Source organism: Aquarana catesbeiana, linkage group LG09 (assembly GCF_042186555.1).
Source record: "Aquarana catesbeiana isolate 2022-GZ linkage group LG09, ASM4218655v1, whole genome shotgun sequence".
NCBI classification, from domain to species: Eukaryota; Metazoa; Chordata; class Amphibia; order Anura; family Ranidae; genus Aquarana; species Aquarana catesbeiana.
The window spans coordinates 198,339,538-198,360,500 of NC_133332.1; the positions used below are offsets into that span (position 1 = coordinate 198,339,538).

General features: G+C 44.6%; 1 protein-coding gene across 3 annotated transcripts in view; it reads right to left on the reverse strand.

The window, feature by feature from the left end:
* GARNL3 (GTPase activating Rap/RanGAP domain like 3) overlaps nucleotides 1-20,963 on the reverse strand; it is a 418,412-nt gene that overhangs the window by 31,575 nt on the left and 365,874 nt on the right. For all 3 annotated transcript variants that reach the window (XM_073599520.1, XM_073599519.1, XM_073599521.1), the window contains 4 exons: nucleotides 13,313-13,429; nucleotides 12,952-13,103; nucleotides 5,994-6,152; nucleotides 1,219-1,285 (listed from right to left, as the gene is read on the reverse strand). In XM_073599520.1, coding sequence (XP_073455621.1) covers nucleotides 1,219-1,285; nucleotides 5,994-6,152; nucleotides 12,952-13,103; nucleotides 13,313-13,429 — 495 coding nt within the window. The remainder of the gene's footprint in view (nucleotides 1-1,218; nucleotides 1,286-5,993; nucleotides 6,153-12,951; nucleotides 13,104-13,312; nucleotides 13,430-20,963) is intronic.

Below are 20,963 nucleotides of genomic sequence, written 5' to 3' on the forward strand. Positions count from 1 at the left end.
TAGTAGGATGATACGTTCATATGTAACATATTCTGATTTCAGCTCTAAAGCTGCCTAAAAAAAACGTAAAAAGGAATAGAAGTAGATAGGCACTGTTTCCAAGCCTGGTGAATTCAGGTGTGTATTCCATTAGTGGGAAGGCAGTATGGAGTGGGAAAGATTTTGCCTATTCAGTGAATGTTTATCCAGTGGAATTGTGTATAAAGGTCCTGGATGTGCATAAATCAACTTGGTTGTCTGACTTAATAAAGTGCACTATGTGCTCTAAAAAAGATATATCTTAATCCGTATAAATATAATATATCCATATACAAATGAACACTGTTTTTAAAATTAAAAGTATTTGTGCAAATTTAGGTGATCCATAACGTAAATCAATAATGTACATATGAAATGAGCAAACACATGTATATAATCAAGTGCTTTCAGTGCTGCTACAAAAAATCCCCCTGGATTCTGATGGATATTCCAATGAGTAAACCATTCAGTGCGTGCCTAAATCCGTGTTCTAATAGTGATTGCACTCACCAGATCCTTCACCCCCTCTTGGGGTCTTACACATCCACAGTATATGCCACTGTGTAGCACCACGGGATAACACAGGGTCACTCCGTCTTTAGTGTGGATTATGAGGAGATTCCATAGAAAGAGAAAGAGGGAGCCCACATAGTGTAATACTGTATAGGAATTTGTTTATTGGTGTGTAAAAACGTTTAAAAGTACTCACATTCGGTAAACAGTAAAAAAGCCTATATTGCTGACACAAGCCTCTGGAACAGGAAGTGATGCAAGGACGTAGGTTGACTCCGTCCTACGTGTTTCGTCACTCTGACGTCATCTGGATCCAGATACACACCTGAATTCACCAGGCTTGGAAACAGCGCCTATCTACTTCTATTCCTTTTTTCTTATATCTTACTCCACCTAGTGGAAGTAATCGGTAGTGGCAGCAGTTCCAACATCATTTTTTAATTTTTATTCCATTGCATGCATCCCATTGCGCGGGTGCTTCTCCCTCCTTTTCCTTGCCTAAAAAAACGTGATTTGCTCAGTTTTAGGCAGTGGAGCCACCTTCAAGCTCCGGATAAATACTTAACAAACCTACTATAAACTGTTTCTAGTCATGAACAACTGTATTAATGTCAAACATTAACAGTTCAGTTCTATATACTGCCCCCAATCACAGAGCACCTCTATTAATTGCCCCCAATCACTCACAGTTGTAGCAGAGCAGTAATCCAGCTTCTCCATCTTCATAAACATCAATTGCTGCAACAAAATGAACCTGGAATGAAAATGTGGAAGAGTAGCTGGACATTGTGGATGGGTTTTCCATATATCTTGCTTTAATGTATAGTACAAGAAGAAAAACTGACAAAGAACTTTAACTTTAGTGATCTAGCCATGAAATCTGATTAGTTGCATTACCACACATCTATGCATGCCAGAGAAAAGTGTATCCATGTATTCGGTGATGCCACGACCTTCCTATCCACATAAGACAAGGGTGGCTTCCCAGTGGGTGTCAAAAAATGACGGCAGACATGGTTATAGTAAATTTGGCACTGTGTACCTGGTAGGGAACTAATGCCCATGTTTCTGAGAAGCACTTCTTTTCACCCACCCTCCAAATGTCCAAGAAGCAAATTCACCACTTCACCCTTCACGTGTCCAAGTACCATACCCCTCCTCCATATATCCAAACTCCATAAACAGTGCCTTGTAAAAAGGTATTGATACCTCTTGAAATTTTCCACATTTTGTCATGTCACAACTAAAAAAGTGGCACATGATTGTGAAGTGGAAGGAAAATTATAAATGGTTTTCAAAATTGTTTACAAATAAATATCTAAAAAGTGTGGCATGCATTTGTATTCAACCCCCCTGAGTCAATACTTTGTAGAACCACCTTTTGCTGCAATTACAGCTGCAAGTCTTTTTGGGGATGTCTCTACCAGCTTTGCATATCTAGAGAGTGATATTTTTGCCCATTCTTCATTGCAAGGTAGGACAAGTTCTGTCAAATTGGATGAAGAGCATCTGTGAACAGCAATTTCCAAGTCTTGCCACAGATTCTCAATTGGATTTAGGTCTGGACTTTGACGGGGCCATTCTAACACATAATTATGCTTTGATCTAAACCATTCCATACAAGCTCTGGCTGTATGTTTAGGGTTGTTTTTCTGCTGGATGGTGAACCTCCACCCCAGTCTCAAGTCTTTTGCAGGCTCTTAACAGGTTTTCTTCTAAAATTGCCCTGTATTTGGCTCAATCCATCTTCCCATCAACTCTGACCAGCTTCTCCGTCTCTGCTGAAGGAAAGCATCCCCACAACATGATGCGTTTTGCTTTTAGGCCAAAAAGTAACATTTTGGTCTCATCTGGCCAGAGCACCTTCTTCCACATTTGCTGTGTCCCCCACATGGCTTCTCAGAAACTGCCAATGGGACTTCTTATGGCTTTCTTCTTGCCACTCTTCCATAAAGGCCAGATTTGTGGAGTGCATGACTAATAGTTGTCCTGTGGACAGATTCTCCCACCGGAGCTGTGGATCTCTGCAGCTCCTCCAGAGTTGGGCCATGGGCCATGGGCCTCTTGGCTTCTTCTCGGTCGGTTTAGGTGGCCATGTCTTGGTAGTTTTGCAGTTTTGCCATATTCCATTTTCGGATTATGGATTGAACATTGCTGCGTGAGATGTTCAAAGCTTGGGGTATTTATTTATAGCCTAACCCTGCTTTAAATTTCTCCACAACTTTATCCCTGACCTGTCTGGTGTGTTCCTTGGCCTTTGTGATGCTGTTTGTTCACTAAGATTATCTAACAAACCTCTGAGGGCTTCACAGAACAGCTGTATTTATATGGAGAATAAATTACACACAGGTGGACTATTTATTAAATTAGGTTACTTCTGAAGGCAATTGGTTCCACTAGATTATAGTTAGGGGTATCAAAATAAAGGGAGCTGAATACAAATGCACGCTACACTTTTCAGATATTTATTTGTAAACAAATTTGAAAACCATTTATAATTTTCCTTCCACTTCACAATTATGTGCCACTTTGTGTTGGTCCATCACATAAAATCCCAACGAAATACATTTATGTTTTTGGCTGTAACATGACAAAATCTGGAAAATTTCAAGGGGTATGAATACTTTTTCAAGGCATGGTAGTATACCCCCCTCCACGTATCTAAGTAGCACATCTCTCGTTCAACCCTGCGTGTATCTAAGCAGCACATTTCCCCATCCACCCTCCATGTACAGTATCTCACAAAAGTGAGTACTCCCCTCACATCAGGCATGTACTGGCCATCTGGACTACCGGGACTTTCCTGGTGGGCCGATGGCTCAGTGGGCCAGTTTTTTTGCAGAGTTCGACAGCAGCGGGAGCGTGGCAGCAAACAATGGCAGGGATTCGGGGAATATAGCCAACGAGGAGGGCAGTTAGATGTGAGAGCCTGGGATGGAGAAGAGCTCCACCCCCTCCCACCGAAGAGGCAAACAGGAGCGTGTGCGGCCACCCCAGCGCTCCCAGAACCTCGATTCCTCCACCTTCTCTCTGCTCCATGAACAGTGCGGCCCGGGCCGGAGGACAGGCTGACTGGGGGCCCGGAGGAAGAGGACATGCGGGAGGCAGAGGCTGCCAAGGAGCCGCTGGAAGGAGCAGCGAGAGCACCCCAAGATCAAGAGGGAGACTCGGCACTGCCGCTGCTGGCCATCAGGTACCCGGCATTCTACACATACCTGCCCGCACACAGAATCTGTGGGGGAGGGGGGAGTAGAGGACGGACTGAAGATAGGGACAGTGCTATGTGGTCTGCCTCAGCCCTCCCCTCTTTCTCAGCCCCCCTGTCTCTCAGCCCACCCCCTCTGTGTCTCAGCCGCCCTCTCTGTCTCTCAGCCCCCTCCTCTCACTCACCCCCTCTCTCTCACACCCACCTCCTCTCACCCCCTTACACTCACCCCCTCTCTCTCTTACACCCTCTCATGATATGCAATAATGGATGTGGGAGCCTTTTGGTGGGCGTGATTTTTTTTTTTTTTTGGGGGGGGGGGGGAGGGCAGCATTTTACTCTAATAAAGTGGGCCGGTCTAGATGAAGTCCAGGGCCAAATTTTTGTCCCAGTCCAGCCCTGCCTCACATTTTTGTAAATATTTTATTATATCTTTTCATGTGACAACACTGAAGAAATTACACTTTGCTACAATTTAAAGTAGTGAGTGTATAGCTTGTATAACAGTGTAAATTTTCTGTCCCCTCAGAATAACTCAACAAACCACCATTAATGTCTAAACCGCTGGCAACAAAAGTGAGTACACCCCTAAAATGTTCAAATTGGGCCCAATTAGCCATTTTCCGTCCCCGCTGTCATGTGACTCGTTAGTCATACAAGGTCTCACTCTCCCATACTGGTCAGTGGATATTCAACATGGCACCTCTGAGGATCTGAAAAAAGAATTGTTGCTCTACATAAAGTTGGCCTAGGCTATAAGAAGATTGCAAAGACTCCGAAACTGAGCTGCAGCACGGTGGCCAAGACCATACAGCGGTTTAACAGGACAGGTTCCACTCAGAACAGGCCTCGCCATGGTCGACCAAAGAAGTTGAGTGCACGTGCTCAGCGTCATATCCAGAGGTTGTCTTTGGGAAAAAGACGTATGATTGCTGCCAGCATTGCTGCAGAGGTTGAAGGGGTGAGGGGTCGGCCTGTCAGTGTTCAGACCATATGCTGGACACTGCATTCAATTGGCCTGCATGGCTGTCTTCCCAGAAGGAACCTCTTCTAAAGATGATGGACAAGAGAGCCTGCAAACAGTTTGCTGAAGACAAGCAGACTAAGGACGTGGATTACTGGAACCATGTCCTGTGGTCTGATGAGACAAAGATAAACTTATTTGGTTTAGATGGTGTCAAGCGTGTGTGGCGGCAACCAGGTTACAAAGACAAGTATGTCTTGCCTACAGTCAAGCATGGTGCTGGGAGTGTCATGGTCTCGGGCTGCATGAGTGCTGCCGGCACTGGGGAGCTACAGTTCATTGAGGGAACCATGAATGCCGACATGTACTGTGACATACTGAAGCAGAGCATGATTCCTTCCCTTTGGAGACTGGGCCGCAGGGCAGTATTCCAACATGATAACGACCCCAAACACACCTGCAAGACGACAACTGCCTTGCTAAAGAAGCTGAGGGTAAAGTTGATGGACTTGCCAAGCATGTCTCCAGACCTAAACCCTATTGAGCATCTGTGGGACATCCTCAAACAGAAGGTGGAGGAGCGCAAGGTCTCTAACATCCACCAGCTCCGTGATGTTGTCATGGAGGAGTGGAAGAGGACTCCAGTGGCAACTTGTAAAGCTCTAGTGAACTGCATGCCCAAGAGGGTTAAGGCAGTGCTGGAAAATTATGGTGACCACAAAAAATATTGACACTTTGGGCCCAATTTGGACATTTTCACTGAGGGGTGTACTCACTTTTGTTGCCAGCGGTTTAAACATTGATGGCTGTGTGTTGAGTTATTTTGAGGGGACAGCAAATTTACACTGTTATACAAGCTGTACACTCACTACTTTACATAATAGCAAAGTGTCATTTCTTCAGTGTTGTCACATGAAAGGATATAATAAAATATTTACAAAAATTTGAGGGGTGTACTCACTTTTGTGAGATACTGTATATAAGAGCATATCCCCCTCACCCCTCTATGTATTTGAGGGCACATTCTCCCCTGCACCGTGTATATCTACTATGTGGTTAGTTAGAAATAATTTAGGAGGAGAGCTTGAGGTTTCACAACATAAACTAATAATGTTCTGTTACTTCTGTCTGAATAAAGTCACCATGCATGTTGCCAGATGTTTTGCCACTCTACATGACTGGTAGCATTTTTTTCATTATATAGACCCGGGTGCTACAGCCTCTGCACTTTCTTCTAAGCCACATTCATTCTGCTTTTCACCTACACAGTATAACACAAGCTGGGTAGCTTACCCTACTCGCATCAACATGATGCAGTCGGCACGATTCCCCAGTGCTTTCATTTACCAGATCAAACTGGTGTCGGTACCCCACACAGATCATGTTGTCATTGTCACCAGTTGGACCATCAACCAAAGTCATCACTATAGGAGGGTCAGAGAGGCATATCTCCTGCAAGACAGACACCCAAACTGAACAGAATACACACATATAATGATACCAGAACTGTGTACAAAAAACTGAATCTTGACTTACCTGTAAATTCCATATCTTGCAATATTGTACGGAACAAGGGGTAGAATTTTCATATACCATGGGTTAAAGGCCTGTACCTTCAGGTGACTGGACACTGGCAAAGCTTTAGAGGACATTTCCCCTGGGTGCTTCCCTTATAATACAACTCCACTTCACGAGTCCTCAATTTTTTAGCAAGCAGTGAAAAGTAAAGCAAAGGATGGAAGGAAGGATGTTCTGTGTTCTGTACTGTACTCCAAAATAAGGAATTTACAGGTAAGTCAAAATTCCTCTTATCTTAATAAGAATTCCTCTAATCCTAATCATACAGTACACAGGCGAGATATCCATACACCATTGGAAGTCCCGAAGCAGCGAATAGGAAAAGTGGGCAATAATGAGGTAGACAAAAAAATGTGGTAACAAAGGTCGGAGGACCCAATCTCAGAGAGCTTTTTTTAAGAACCTTGCGGCCAGAAGCTGCATCAGCAGAAGATTGGACGTCAGCCTGGTAAGATTATGAAAAGGTATGAACAGAAGACCAGATGGCAGCAATACACAACTGGGCTACAAAGGCTTGCTGCTGAAATGCCCAGGAAACCAGGAAACCCCCATAGATTTGGTAGAATGGGCATGTAAATGCACAGGAGGAGATTTCTCTTTGAGAATGTAAGCTCTTGCAATCAGATTTAGTATCTATTGTTTAATGGTGAACTTTGAAGCTGCGTGCCCCTTGCAAGGTCCATGGTCCAGAGAACATGACAAACAGGGAATCAATCTGTCTGATTAGAGCAGTAGCTTTGATGTATACTGTAATGGTTCGGACTACATCCAGGCAACGTAGAGAGATTTCCTCTGGATGCTTAGAAGCAGGGCATAAGGATGGGAGGACTATATGTCCTCATTGAGGTAAAATGCTGAGACCACCTTCAGTCGAAAGGATGGTCTTGGACATAAGACAACCTTGCCATTGTGAAGTATGAGGAAAGTCTCCTTACAGGAAAGGGCTGTAACATGTCTGGCAGATGTGATGGTGATCAAAAAGGCCACTTTGCCAGGGGGACATCCCTGATATGTTCAAAGGATTATTTTTCAAGGGCAGAGAGAACCAAGTTGATGTCCCAAGGAAGCACAGGGTGATGCAAGGGAAGCACAATAAGAGATACACCTTGAAGTAAGGTGCTTACAAGAAAGAGTGAAGCTAGAGTGATTTGAAAAAGAATGGACAATGCCAAGACCTGACCTTTAAGAGTACTTAAAGGATAAGTTCACCTTTCAAAAAAAAAAAGAAGATAAAATGCACATAGTTTTGCAGGTAAAAAAGTGCATTTATTATTTTTTTCTTACTGGAGCCTGTAGAGCATTGCGCCCATGATCAGTAGATTGTGGGTGCAATGTCAGGCTCCTGCAAAGCCTTCCTCTACCTTTGTGCATATATACCTGTATAGACTTTAAGCTACAAATCCAGAGGAAGAATGAATAAACTATGGAGCATGCCAAGCAGCCTATTCAAACTAAAAGTCCGTGTGCTGCAGACTAACATATTGGGATCTGACTCCAACTGAAAAATGCGAGTAGGCAAAGAGATGTGGTATATTAGGGGCTTGGACATTTCTGAGGAAATGTAACATAAATGCAGAGAATTCTTGTTTAGTCAAATAGGCCACGGATTGTAGGTCTGAAATAAGATGAGTGTTTTGCGGGCTTTCGGCAGAGGGAATGTTCACCTGTGATTTTGCATTGGTTCCATTTCACCTTGTTTCTGCCATAGGTACCAAGTGCTGTATTCTCCTTTGGAGTACACACAGAATAGAATTTGCATTAAAGTAGGCAACCAGTGGTGTGACGAGTGGTTGAATTTTAGCACCAAGATTAAAAAGTTTACACTGTGAAGTGAATACAATCCAAACATAGTCCCATTTTTAACAGTCAGAGATACAGGGTGACACTGTCTAACCTGTCCATGATGCTGGACTGTAGATAAAGTAAATGCAGCCCAGTCTCCTCTACAGTGGTTCTAAGTACAAAATTTAAACCGTATTTCTTAGCTCCAGAAGGCAGGGGGCAAGAATCTGATGTCACACACTGCACAGCAAAAAGCAGAGAGATGGGCATAATCTGAGACCTAAATGGAAGGAATTGGAACACCCCCTCTAAACAGTCTCATAGGGAAACATGAACAGCTGAGGCCGTCAATTTATAACTGTGTGCGGGGGGAAGGGGGTTTCTTGGTATTCCCTGGTGTCAGGGGTCTCTTGGGATTCCCTGGTGTTGGAATTAACTGTCAGGAGTGCATCAAGCAGATAGCAGGGGAAGGAGAAAGCAGACAGAAATCACAGTAGATGCTTTGGATTGAGGCAAGTACACACTATAGAAGGATATGCTGTGTTGATTTTTAATTTCAGGGGTTTACAACCACTGTCAGATAGTTAGATGGTATTACACATAAGCACTTAGAACAGGGGTCCTCAAACTACGGCCCGCAGATCGGATATGGCCTGCCAGGGTGATTTACCCGACCCGTGGACTGCCCCTTTAACATTGCAGCACTCCCCTCTGCTACCTTAACAACACAAGATGAGAAACCTGACAGGTCCGGACAAAGGGCGGGACCTTTTGAGTTAAGAAGCGGGTGATTGGTTACTAGGCAGCGGGGTGGTCCCAGCAATCAATCACCTGCCTTTCACTTGAAAAGTCCCACCCTTTGTCCGGACCTGTCATGCCTTGCGTCTTGTGTGAATAAGGTAGCAGAGGGGGAGTGCTGCGATGTTATAGAAGGGGTGGTGTAATACCGCTGGAGGGCTCTGTGATCAGGGGAACTGTGATGGGGCGAGTCTGTGATGGGGGAATCTGTTATGGAGGGAGTCTGTGATAGGGGGGATCTGTGATGGGGGGGGGGGGGGAGTCTGTGATGGGGTAGTCTGTGATTGGGGGGCTCTGTGATTGGGGGGATCTGTTATGGGCTTGCTTTGTGATGGGGGGCTTTGTGTTGGGGGGCTCTGTGATTGGGGGATTTGTGATGGGGGAGTCTGTTATGGGGGGATCTGTTATGGGGGGAATCTGTGATGGGGGGCTTTGTGATGGGGAATCTGTTATGGGGGGACTTTTTGATGAGGGGCTCTGTGATAGAGAGGAGTCTGTGATGAGGGGTTCTGTGATGGGGGGGTCCGTGATGGGACGCTCTGTGATGGAGAGGCATCTGTGATGGCAGGGGAGTCTGTGATGGTAGCGCTGTGATGGAGGGGAGTCTGTGAAATACTAATAAGTTTATGTTGATTAAAATTATTCTTTATTTTAAATATTGTATTGTTTTTTCCTGTTTTTTTCACTAGGAATGCATAGAAATTCCTTCATATGTTTTTCAAACTATAGTTCGGCCCCCCAACAGGGACCTTGAACTGGCCCCCTGTTTAAATAGTTTGAGAACCCCTGACTTAGAATAACAGACAAAATTTATGACACCAACACTATGAAAAATAGACAGATGTCATGACACATTCGCATTGGGAGGAACAGAGAGAAGACATGACACCAGCACTGAGGAGAATTGACAAAGACCACGACACCAGCACTTAGACCCCTTTCACACTACCGCAACATCAGAGTTGCGCGATTTTGCAGCCACGATTTTGCCGCGATTTCAGGGAGACTTGAGGTCTATGGACCTCAGCTCACATCAAAGTCAGACCAAAGCAGCACAGGGACTACTTTGAAGTCGTACTAATATGAATGGTTGTCATTGGAAATCATGGGGAATGACTTGTCATGCGACTTTGCAGTCCCAAGTACAAGTCGTACAAGTGTGAAAGGAGCCTGAGGAGAACAGACGTCATGACATTCTATACTTATGAGAAGAGTTATTTGCCATGATACAAGCACTGAGAATAAGAGACCAGGGGCATGACAACAGCACTGAGAAGAAGAGACAGATGGCTAACACATAAGCAGTGAGAATAAATAACAGAATCGATTACACCAGCACGGAGAACTGCTGACACTTCCCATCACACCAAAACTGAGGAGAACTGACACTGGCCATGACACCAGCACTGAGGAGAAGAGACAGATGCATGACACATTAGCACTGAAAAGGACAGACACAATCCCAGACATCTCAAGTCTCCTGCGACTCGTGGGATACTCCTGCATTTGACAGCGGGCTCACGGACACCCGCGAGTGCGGCACGATCTCCCGGCTGACCCTGCACTGCCACTCAGCCTTGAGTAATCACAAACAGTGGGTGTCTGCCGCTGTGTCATGCAGCTGCAGTCTTAACTGTTCGGCAGCTGTCCACTATAACAAAGCCCCGCCTCCTCATCCATAATAGACGGAACCCTGATTTAATTTCCCAGCATTGTATCAGTGTTCAATTGACCGTCTATCATGGATGAGGAGGCAGGGCTTTGTTACAGTGAACGGCCGCCGAACAGTTAAGACTGCAGCTGCATGACAACGGCAGACACCCGCTGTGTTTAATCAAAGTACTGGCGAGACCGCAGATGGGCACTGATGAGGATACAGATGGGCACAGCGAGGCTGCATTGTTGGCACAGAGAAGCTGCAGATGGGCACAGTGAGGGTGCATTGTTGGCACAGTGAGGCTGCAGATGGGCACTGATGAGGATACAGATGGGCACTGATGAGGATACAGATGGGCACAGTGAGGCTGCACTGTTGACACTGATGAGGCTGCAAAAGGGCACAGTGAGGGTGCATTGTTGGTGAGTGTGACACAACATTATCTTTAAAGTATTATTTTATTATAGTATTTTATTATGAAGGGGGGGGGGTGGCTGGCGGCATGGAGTGTGACCTCCCTGAAATGAGCTTGCTACCTCCCTGAAATTAGTTTTTGCAGGTTGGCATGTCTGCCAAACCATGTCACCAGCACTGAGGAGAGCAGATGTCATGACATTAGTACTGAGGAAATAAGATACATGCCATTATACCAGCACTGAGAACAGACAGATGCCATGACACCAACATGGGTCACTAGCACTGAGGAGAACAGAGGATCACTATGACACCAGAACTAATGAGAATTGAACAACACCATGACCCCAGCTCTGATAGACAGATACCATGACACCAGCACTTATAAACACTGGCCTGATAAAACGACTGAAAAACGCCCAACAAGCAAAATCCCATTCATTTTAATGGCACCTGTTCACATCTGAGCGTTTTGTCACCTGAAGAAAAATGCCTGAAAAACTCCCTAAGCTAAAAAAAAGAATATGAGCTTCTTTTACATTGGTGACCTGAACAAAATTGTGGCAAAAACGCGGTCAAATCACAATAAAAACACGCGACTTTGAAACGCTCAGGTGTGAATGCAGCCTTAAGTGGATCTTCATTGCATCTGAGCACCAAAAACTCTATTTATTTCATTTTTAATATTCAAAGCAAACTTCCCCATCCATCCATTTCTCCATGCTCTATTTTGCTGAGAAATCACTTTGAAAAACAACCCCTAGAGTCCTAGCATTTCTGGCTGTGGCCATCTTGAGTAAGAGCAAACGATTCATGTAGCATTTACATACTGGAATCCATCCACCCTTAGCTCACGTATGCATACAGGAGAGCGTGCTTTGCTGAGAAAACCTGTGCTCTTAGCCTTCCCTCCTAAAGACTCCTGGGTTACTTAAAAAGTAACCCATTTGTTGACCCCACCGAAGAGTCCTGAGATGTATGACATTACTTGTGTAGACAAGACACCAGGAAGTAACTGAAGAAATGTAATAAAACAAGTTTAACACAGGTAAATATGATATACTTTCCTATCTATTTACTAATGCTAGCAGCATGAGGATTAAAAATAATCAATGTTGATTGGGAGAGTGAAGTTCCACTTTAACGAATTCCCGCCCATGCTATAGCTGAATGACGGTTACACTTTGCAGAGAGGTGCCATATGACGTCCTCCCATGATCGCTCTGCCTGTGCGCCCCCCTGCAGCGTGCTCTATGATCGCTAAGTTTTTCGGACTCAGCTGATTACAGATCAGGGTAAAGGGCCAATCACAGCGACCCTTTACCATGTAATTAGCTGTGTCTAATGACAGCTGTCCATGATGTAAACAGAAGCCAGTTATCGGCACTCCTTTCCTCACACTGTCAGCGTGAGGAGAGGAGAGACAATAACTGGCTGCTGTTAAAGGGACATCTACACTAATAATCAGGGCACTGATTATCAGTGTCCTGATTATCAGTGAAGTCCCAACAGTGCTGCCTATTAGTGCCCACCAGTGCTGCCAGTCAATGCCTTCTCATCAGTTTCACCTATCAATGCTGTCTATCAGTGCAGCCTCATCAGTGTCGTCTCATCAATGCCGCCTCATCAATGCCCATCAGTGCAGCCTCATCAGCGCACATCAGTGAAGGGAAAAAATTATCCGTTTGCAAAATTTTATAACAAACTATGAAAATGTTTTTGTTTTTTTTTCAAAATTTTCAGTCTTCTTTCATAAAAAACCCGGTGGTGATTAAATACCACAAAAAGAAAGCTCTATTTGTGTGAAAAAGATCATACTAATTTTATATAGGTACAGTGTCGCAATTGTCATTCAAAGTATAACAGCGCTGAAAGCTGAAAATTGGCCTGGGCAGGAAGGGGGTAAAAGTACCCAGTAGGCAAGTGGTTAAAAAATAGGGGATGGCTGTGGTTAAATATCTACTCCAGTCTATTATGCCAATTACACTGGTAAATGACATACGTTATTTGCCATCTTCTTACCCGAATGTACTGGAATTCCTCCACTGGTGAATATCCTCCACTACTGCCAAACGGATTGTGTTTCCGAGTGATGAGCAGCAGTTTGTTCCTAATGGCCACTACAATTCTGAGCTCCTGGCTGTGATGTGCATTGATGGCATACAAATGGCATCCTGTGCAAGAAGAGACTTGTATTAGATATGGCAAAGGTCAGTAAAGGATGAAATTTGTGTCATTGCTGGATAGGCTACAACCAGCATCTGCCTATACTGTCATACTCCTGCAGTTAAAAATGTGAAAAACTGCAAATTGTACACATACAAATCTCTCTATCTGGAGAATGAGACTGTAGAGGAGGGAACACAGACTACTGTTAATTTACCTTTTGTTTTCTCTAGTTTGTTTTCCCGGCATTCATACTTGTTTCTGGGGATTTGTTTGTCTTCCAGTCCTTTCCTTATGGTGCTGAGACGGAACACATAGAGACGTGCATCCTTTCCTAGTAGGAGAAGAAGACAGCAGAAATAATTTAAAATCTGTGGGAAACAGATATGTATCCAAGTTTTAAACCATCAGATAAAAACACCAAACCTTAACAATATTAGCATTTGTGTACTCACCTTAAAATCTTTTTCCTGGAGTAAACTGGGGGACACAGGAAGTCTTTCACCTTTGGATTATACTACCATCTACAGTGCCTTGAAAAAGTATTCATATCCCTTGAAATTTTCCATATTTTGTCATGTTACAACCAAAAACATAAATGTATTTTATTGGGATTTTATGTGATAGACCAACACAAAGTGGCACATAATTGTGAAGTGGAAGGAAAATGATACATGGTTTTCAATAGGGTTGTCCTGATACCACTTTTTTAGGACCGAGTACAAGTACCGATACAAATTTCTAGTACTCGCAGATACCGATTACCGATACTTTTTTTTTTAATGTCATGTGACAGTGTTTTTTTTTATTTATCTTTTTAGGGGGGGGTGAACGGTGTCTGTGTTTTTTTTTTTATTTACATTTATTATTTTTTACAATAATATTTTTTTTTATTCTTTATTGCAATATGTGTGTTTTTTTTTTTTTAATCAGCCCTGTTGGGGGGCTTTGGTGAGATATCAGGGGTCTTAACAGACCTCCCCTTTGAGACAGAGAAAGAGACAGAGGATAGAGATTCCCCAGTCCCTTTCTCTGCAGCCTCAGCTGCACTGAGAATGAATGGAGAGAAGACAGCGGCTCCTCTCCATTCATAAACTGAGACATTGTAATCACAGGACATTACAATGTTTCAGTTATGTGAATGGACAGAGTCAGCTGACTCTGTCCATTCACACAGCAGAGAGGGACAGCAGAATGGAGGGGACAGAGAAGGAGAGGGGGACAGCGGAACACCAGAACAGATGGGGACAGAGCAACGGAGGAGGACAGAGCAACGGTGGAGGACAGCGGAGGGGGACAGAGCAACGGAGGGGGACAGAGCAACGGAGGGGGACAGAGCAACGGAGGGGGACAGAGCAACGGAGGAGGACAGAGCAACGGAGGAGGACAGAGCAATGGAGGGGGATAGCGGAGGGGGACAGAGGATGCGGTGACAGTCAGCGGTGATCGCGTGTAGGGGAGTTACAAGCACCGATCACCGCTGTATGTCACCAAGCAGCTGAAAGCCGCGGGGGGAGAAGCTTGTAACTCCCCCACACGCCGATCACTGCTGACTGTACAGGTATCGGGGGAAGCATCGGGAGCATTTGCCCGAGTACAAGTACTTGGGCAAATGCTCGGTATCGGTGCCGATACCGATACTAGTATTGGTATCGGGACAACCCTAGTTTTCAACATTTTTTACAAATAAATGTGAAAAGTTTGGTGTGCATTTGTATTCAGCCCCCCAAGTCAATACTTTGTAGAACCACCTTTCACTGCAATTACAGCTGCAATTCTTTTTGGGGATGTCTCTACCAGCTCTGCATATCTAAAGAGTGATTTTTTTTCCACATTCTTCTTTGCAAAATAGCTCAAGCTCTGTCAGATTGGATGGAGAGTGTCTGTGAACAACAATTGTCAAGTCTTTCCACAGATTATCAATTGGATTTAGGTCTGGATTTTGACTTGGCCATTCTAACACGTGAATATGTTTTGATCTAAACCATTCCATTGTAGATCTGGCTGTATGTTTAGGCCCATTGTCCTGCTGGAAGGTGAACCTCTGCCCCAGTCTCAAGTCTTTTGCAGACTCTAACAGGTTTTCTTCTAAGATTGCCCTTTATTTAGCTCCATCAATCTTCCCATAAACTTTGACCAGCTTCCCTGTCCCTGCTGAAGAAAAGCATCCCCATAACACCACCATGTTTCACGGTGGGGATGGTGTGTTCAGGGTGATGTGCACTATTAGTTTACCGCCATACATAGCATTTTTCTTTTAGGCCAAAAAGTTCAATTTTGGTCTCATCTGACCAGAGCACCTTCTTCCACATGTTTGCTGTGTCCCCCACATGGCTTCTCGCAAGCTGCAAACGGGACTTCTTATGGCTTTCCTTCTTCAACAATGGCTTTCTTCTTGCCACTCTTCCATAAAGGCCAGATTTGTGGAGTCCAAGACTAATAGTTGTCCTGTGGACAGATTCTCCCACCTGAGCCATGGATCTCTGCAGCTCCTCCAGAGTTACCAAAGGCCTCTTGGCTGTTTCTCTGATTAATGTTCTCCTCACCCGGCCTTTCTGTTTAGGTGGACGGCCATGTCTTGTTAGGTTTGCAGCTGTGCCATACTCCTTCCATTTTCAGATAGATGATAGATTGAACGGTGCTCCGTGAGATGGATATTTTTTTATAACCTAAGCCTGCTTTAAACTTCTCCACAACTTTATCCCTGACATGTCTAGTGTGCTCCATGGGCTTCATGATGCTGTTTATTCACAAAGGTTCTCTAACAAACATCTGAGGCCTTCACAGAACAGCTGTATTTATACTAAGATTAAGTTACACACAAGTGGACTCTATTTACTAATTAGTTCAATTCTCAAGGCAATTGGTTCCGCTAGATTTTAGTTAGGGGTATCAGAGAGAAGGGGCTGAATACAAATGCACAGTACACTTTTCCGATATTTATTTGTAAAAAAATTTTAAAACCATTTATCAGTTTCCTGCCACTTTGTGTTGATCTATCCAATAAAATACCAAAAAAATACATTTACGTTTTTGGTTGTAACATGACAAAATGTGGGAAATTTCAAGGGGTATGAATACTTTTTCAAGGCACTGTATATAGGGTGATTCTACTTGTGTCCTTCAATGAATTCCAAGAAAAGGATTTTAAGGCGAGTACAAAAATTCTATTTTCTTTCCCGCCCATTAAGGAACACTAACTATGAACAGTGGCGGCTGGTGCTAAATATTTTGGGGGTGGGGTGGCGGCAGACTAACGCCACGTATCCCCCCCGTAACGGACGGGAAGGTGGTGATCACAGCAAGCGCATTTGGACGGGCCACCACTAACTATGGAGGACACAAGAAGTCTTTCAGCTTAGTGGCGTCCGTAAAGTCTAGTACACACTGCTATTTTTTTTTTTGTTCAACCCAGCAGGCTACAGTGCACACGGGCCGAATGCCGCCCAACAATCAGACCATGTGTACAGGGCTTAAGACTAATTGAGGAGTGGGCAACACAGCAAACAAAATGCTTACAGACCCAAGAAAACATCAGAGAAGTAGGGACCAAAAGAGCTGCCTGAAGGGCTGTTATGGTACTTGCAGACTTACTACTAGGGCTCCCAGAAAGCCTACTCTCAGACTACCTGCCAGAACTTCAAGTGGTGCTATATCTATCTCTGCCAGGACTGCAGGGTTCCCTGAAAAAACACTGGACTTATCCTCCGACTAAATTTTGAAACGGCTTGTGTTGTGTCTTATTGCCAACTAAACCTTGTGTTGATACCTGTTGAATACCTTGACTACTCTCTTGCTTGCTGCCTGCCCACAACCTCTGCCTTGACCAGACTACTCTTCTGCCAAGTGTTTAGTGTACATCCTCCACAGCATACCCATTCTGTTCCAGCTAGCCCCTTGGTGGGGCAATTCTGATGGCCAGGACCTGGAGACAGCTTGCAGGTTTCAGCAAAGAAAACTGGGACCACTAGGGTTTCCAGGCCAACTTCCACCATCAGAAAATCTGGTGAAGACCATCTGTCACTTAGACTCCGTGTCACTTGCCAGGGGGTGCCATAACAAGGACATTATGCCTGAAGTTAGCATGAGATGGGGTTGCAAAGACCACCTAGTAAAATTTAGAAAAACTATGAACAGAAGACAAAGTGTCAGCCTTGCAAATTGTTGGGAAACAGTTGCTTGATGCTGAAAAGCCCAAGAAGCAGTCACAGATCCAGCAGAGTTCTCCGTGACAGGAAAGGGTGGAATGTGATCCATGAGACCATAAGCATGGATGATGATCTGCTTGAAACAAAAGTGGAACGAGAAGCTGGTGTACCCTTATGGGCTCCGGGGAGGAAGGGGAGTCTGTACTGAGAGTTCTGTGCTGGGGGGGACCCGTCTGTACTGGGGGGTGTGTTGGGGGGGTCAGTCTGTGGTGAGGGGCGTTTGTGCTGGGGGAGGTCCTGAGGTGTTTGTGTGGGGGGGAAACTGTGCTAATACTTCCTATACCACCTCCCAGTTTGCTGCCCTATACTGCATTTACACTCACTGGCCACTTTATTAGGTACACCTGTTAAATTGCTTGGTAACACAAATTGCTAATCAGCCAATCACATGGCAGCAACTCAATACATTTAGGCATCCAGACGTGGAGAAGAGGACTTTCTGAAGTTCAAACCAAAGATCAGAATGGGAAAAAAGTGAATTTAAAGGGACTTTGAACGTGGCATGGTTGTTGGTGCCAGACGGGCTGGTCTGAGTATTTCAAAAACTGCTGATCTACTGGAATTTTCATGCACAACCTTCTCTAGGGTTTACAGAGAATGGTCCGAAAAAAATATACAGTGGCAGTTGTGTTGACAAAATGCGTTGGTAACAGAGGACAATGGGCAGCCTGGTTCGAGATGATAGAAAGGCAACAGTAACTCTAATAACCACTCGTTACCACCAAGATATACAGATAATCATCTCTACACATCGAACCTTGAAGCAGATGGGCTACAGCAACAGGAGACCACACTGGGTGCCACTCCTGTCAGCTAAGAACAGGAAAATAAGGCTAAAATTCACACAGGCTCACCAAAATTGGACGATAGAAGATTGGAAAAATGTTGCCTGGTCTGATGTGTCTCAATTTCAGCCTCAACGTTCAGATGGTAGGGTCAGAATTTGGCATAAACAATATAAAAGCATGGATCTATCCTGCCTTGTATCAACAGTTCAGGCTGGTGGTGGTGTAATGATGTGGGGGATATTTTCTTAGCACACTTTGGGCCCCTTAGTACCAACTGAGCATTGTTTAAATGCCACGGCCTACATGAGTATTGTTGCTGACCATGTCCATCCCTTTATGACTACAGTGTACTCATCTTCTGATTGCTACTTCCAGCAGGATAATGCACCATGTCACAAAGCTCAAATCATCTCAAACTGGTTACTTGAACATGACAAGTACACTGCACTTCAATGGCCTCCACAGTCAACAGATCTCAATCCAATAGAGCATCTTTGGGATGTGGTAGAACGAGAGATTTGCATCATGAATGTGCAGCCCACAAATCTGCTGCAACTGTGTGATGCTATCATGTCAATATGGACCAAAATCTCTGAGGAATGTTTCCAATACCTTGTTGAATCTATGCCACGAAGAATTAAGGCAGGTCTGAAGGCAAAAGGGGGTCCATCCTGGTACTAGCAAGGTGTACCTAATAAAGTGGCCTGTGAGTGTATATAAACACATTCAGTGCAGCTCAGGTTGCCTAAGCAAATTCCTAGTTTCTCAGTTCCCCTGGTTTTCCTTGTATTACTTGTGTAAGTAATTCTGTGCCTGACTACCCATGTACTGACCCCGTCATTGTCTACTATTGTCACTTGTCTGCCACCCACTCACTTTGGTTTGTTTCCCAGATTACCTTCTGTCTCCTGCCTTCTGTAATCTGCACACACGAGTGGCCTCATTGTCATTCGGGAGTGTCTGTATTTAGGGGCCTTTACAGGGGGATGTAGGAATGTTAGGAGGGTCAGTCTGTAATGAGGGGTCTGTACTGGGGGGAGGGGAATGTAGGAATGTTAGTAGGTTCAGCTTGTACTGAGGGGTTTGTGCTGGGGGGAGTCTGAACTGAGGAGGTAGGCTGGGAGGGGGAATTTGGGGATGTTAATGGAGAGCTGTACAGTGGGGGGGTATGGGCTGGGGGGTTGATTTGTACTGGGAAGTGAGGGGCTAATTTTGGTTGTACTCCATAAAGTAACCTGACCCCTGCATGATAGAATCTCAGGGCTAGTGGTTGGGGGGGGGGATCCCATGATTGAGCTGCACTTTTACCACTGTCGAACCGCTACCCCTTTAAGGTAGATCCTGGTGCTTGGCCCAACCAGCCCACTAAGTGAGTCTTCAGAAACAAGGGAACGTGCTGAGGCAATACTGCCATCGTGCCCCTGCAGTCAGCAAATAACTGGGTGACTTGGGCCACAAGTCTTGCATGACTGTAGTAAAAACCTCAGTCAAAAGGATATAGGAACCAATCACACCTAACGGAGCTAAACAGGACTCTGTTTCAATGTGTTTATTAAAGTTTTATATTAAAAACAATAAAGTCGAGCAATCTTAAGACAGCAAAGTTGCATAGAAATCCCACAACGCAGGCAGAAAATAAAGTCAAAACCGATGGCCCAGGAAGATACAGATGGTATATAATGTAACTATAAAAATGGTAAGCACAAAGAAGTTCAATTAAAACCAGCATAATGTACCCATTATTTCCCAAGCCCGCTAGTGGCACATAACAATACTACAGCTAGGGCCTCCCTTTTTTCATAACAGCCACACAAAATCAAAATCTGTGATAAAGAAGGGGTACCATGCCATCGCCCAACAAACTGAAAGAAGAATAATAAAGAAAGAAGGTAAAGAAGAAGAAGAAAGAGAAGAATAAAGTAAAAGGGAAAAGTCGAAGCCCGCCTAAAGGCCCTTCCGGCCGTCCTCACACCCATCATATAGTCGAAGGTTGAAGGTAACAGATTTAGGGATCCCAAACTCTCTCAAACCTTGAGGCAGCATCTTTCAGTATATTGACCAACTTTTCATTGATCATTATCCAGATCAATTTCCATTTCATCACTGTCAAAAGAATGAAGAATATCAAGGTCAGAGTGTGTCTGGGGATCCCTTTGATGAGTTTGTTAAGTAGAGCCATCTGGGGGTCCTTGACAATGCTAATCATGGTCACAGAGTAAATCAATACAAGTACTCCACATATGATGCATTGTTCCCACCTGCCCACACCCTCAGAAACACAGGGGGGAGTCACAGGGTACAGCTTGGAGAGGCACGAAGAAGATAAACAGGACTCTGATGACAATATACAGTACTCTAGGAGCAGAGGGCAACAGGATTCTAGGCAGCAAACTTCAGCATCATCATTAGGCATGGTGCAAGCAGCCCCAGAGCAGATTGTACAGTGAGAGCTGGGGGTAACTGATACAGCAGGACTGTCCCCCTTGTTGTGTCTAGGACATGTTGCAGCCAAGTGGTGGTACTCAATCAGCCCAGGCGTGTCTAAAGTCACTGTAGACAGGCAGCTGAAATAGGTTGAAGATCAGATTTCCATGTGGTACTTTGCAAGCGGGGGCAGCAGTGGGGAGATGCTTCCTTGACACTGTAAGTTTGGAGAGTGCAAAGCATGCGCACCCATACCACTACACCCAACCAATGATGTCAGAGCTTAGTCCCATAGCATTAGGGTGCCCAACAACCTAAGTAAGCGAGATAGCTCACTACAACTAAGTGGGTCTTCAGAGACAGGGGCAAGTGCTGAGGCAATACCAGTGTGCTCTGGACCTGGAAAGAGCTTGTAATTTTTACAAGAATGGGATTAGGAAAGCACGCT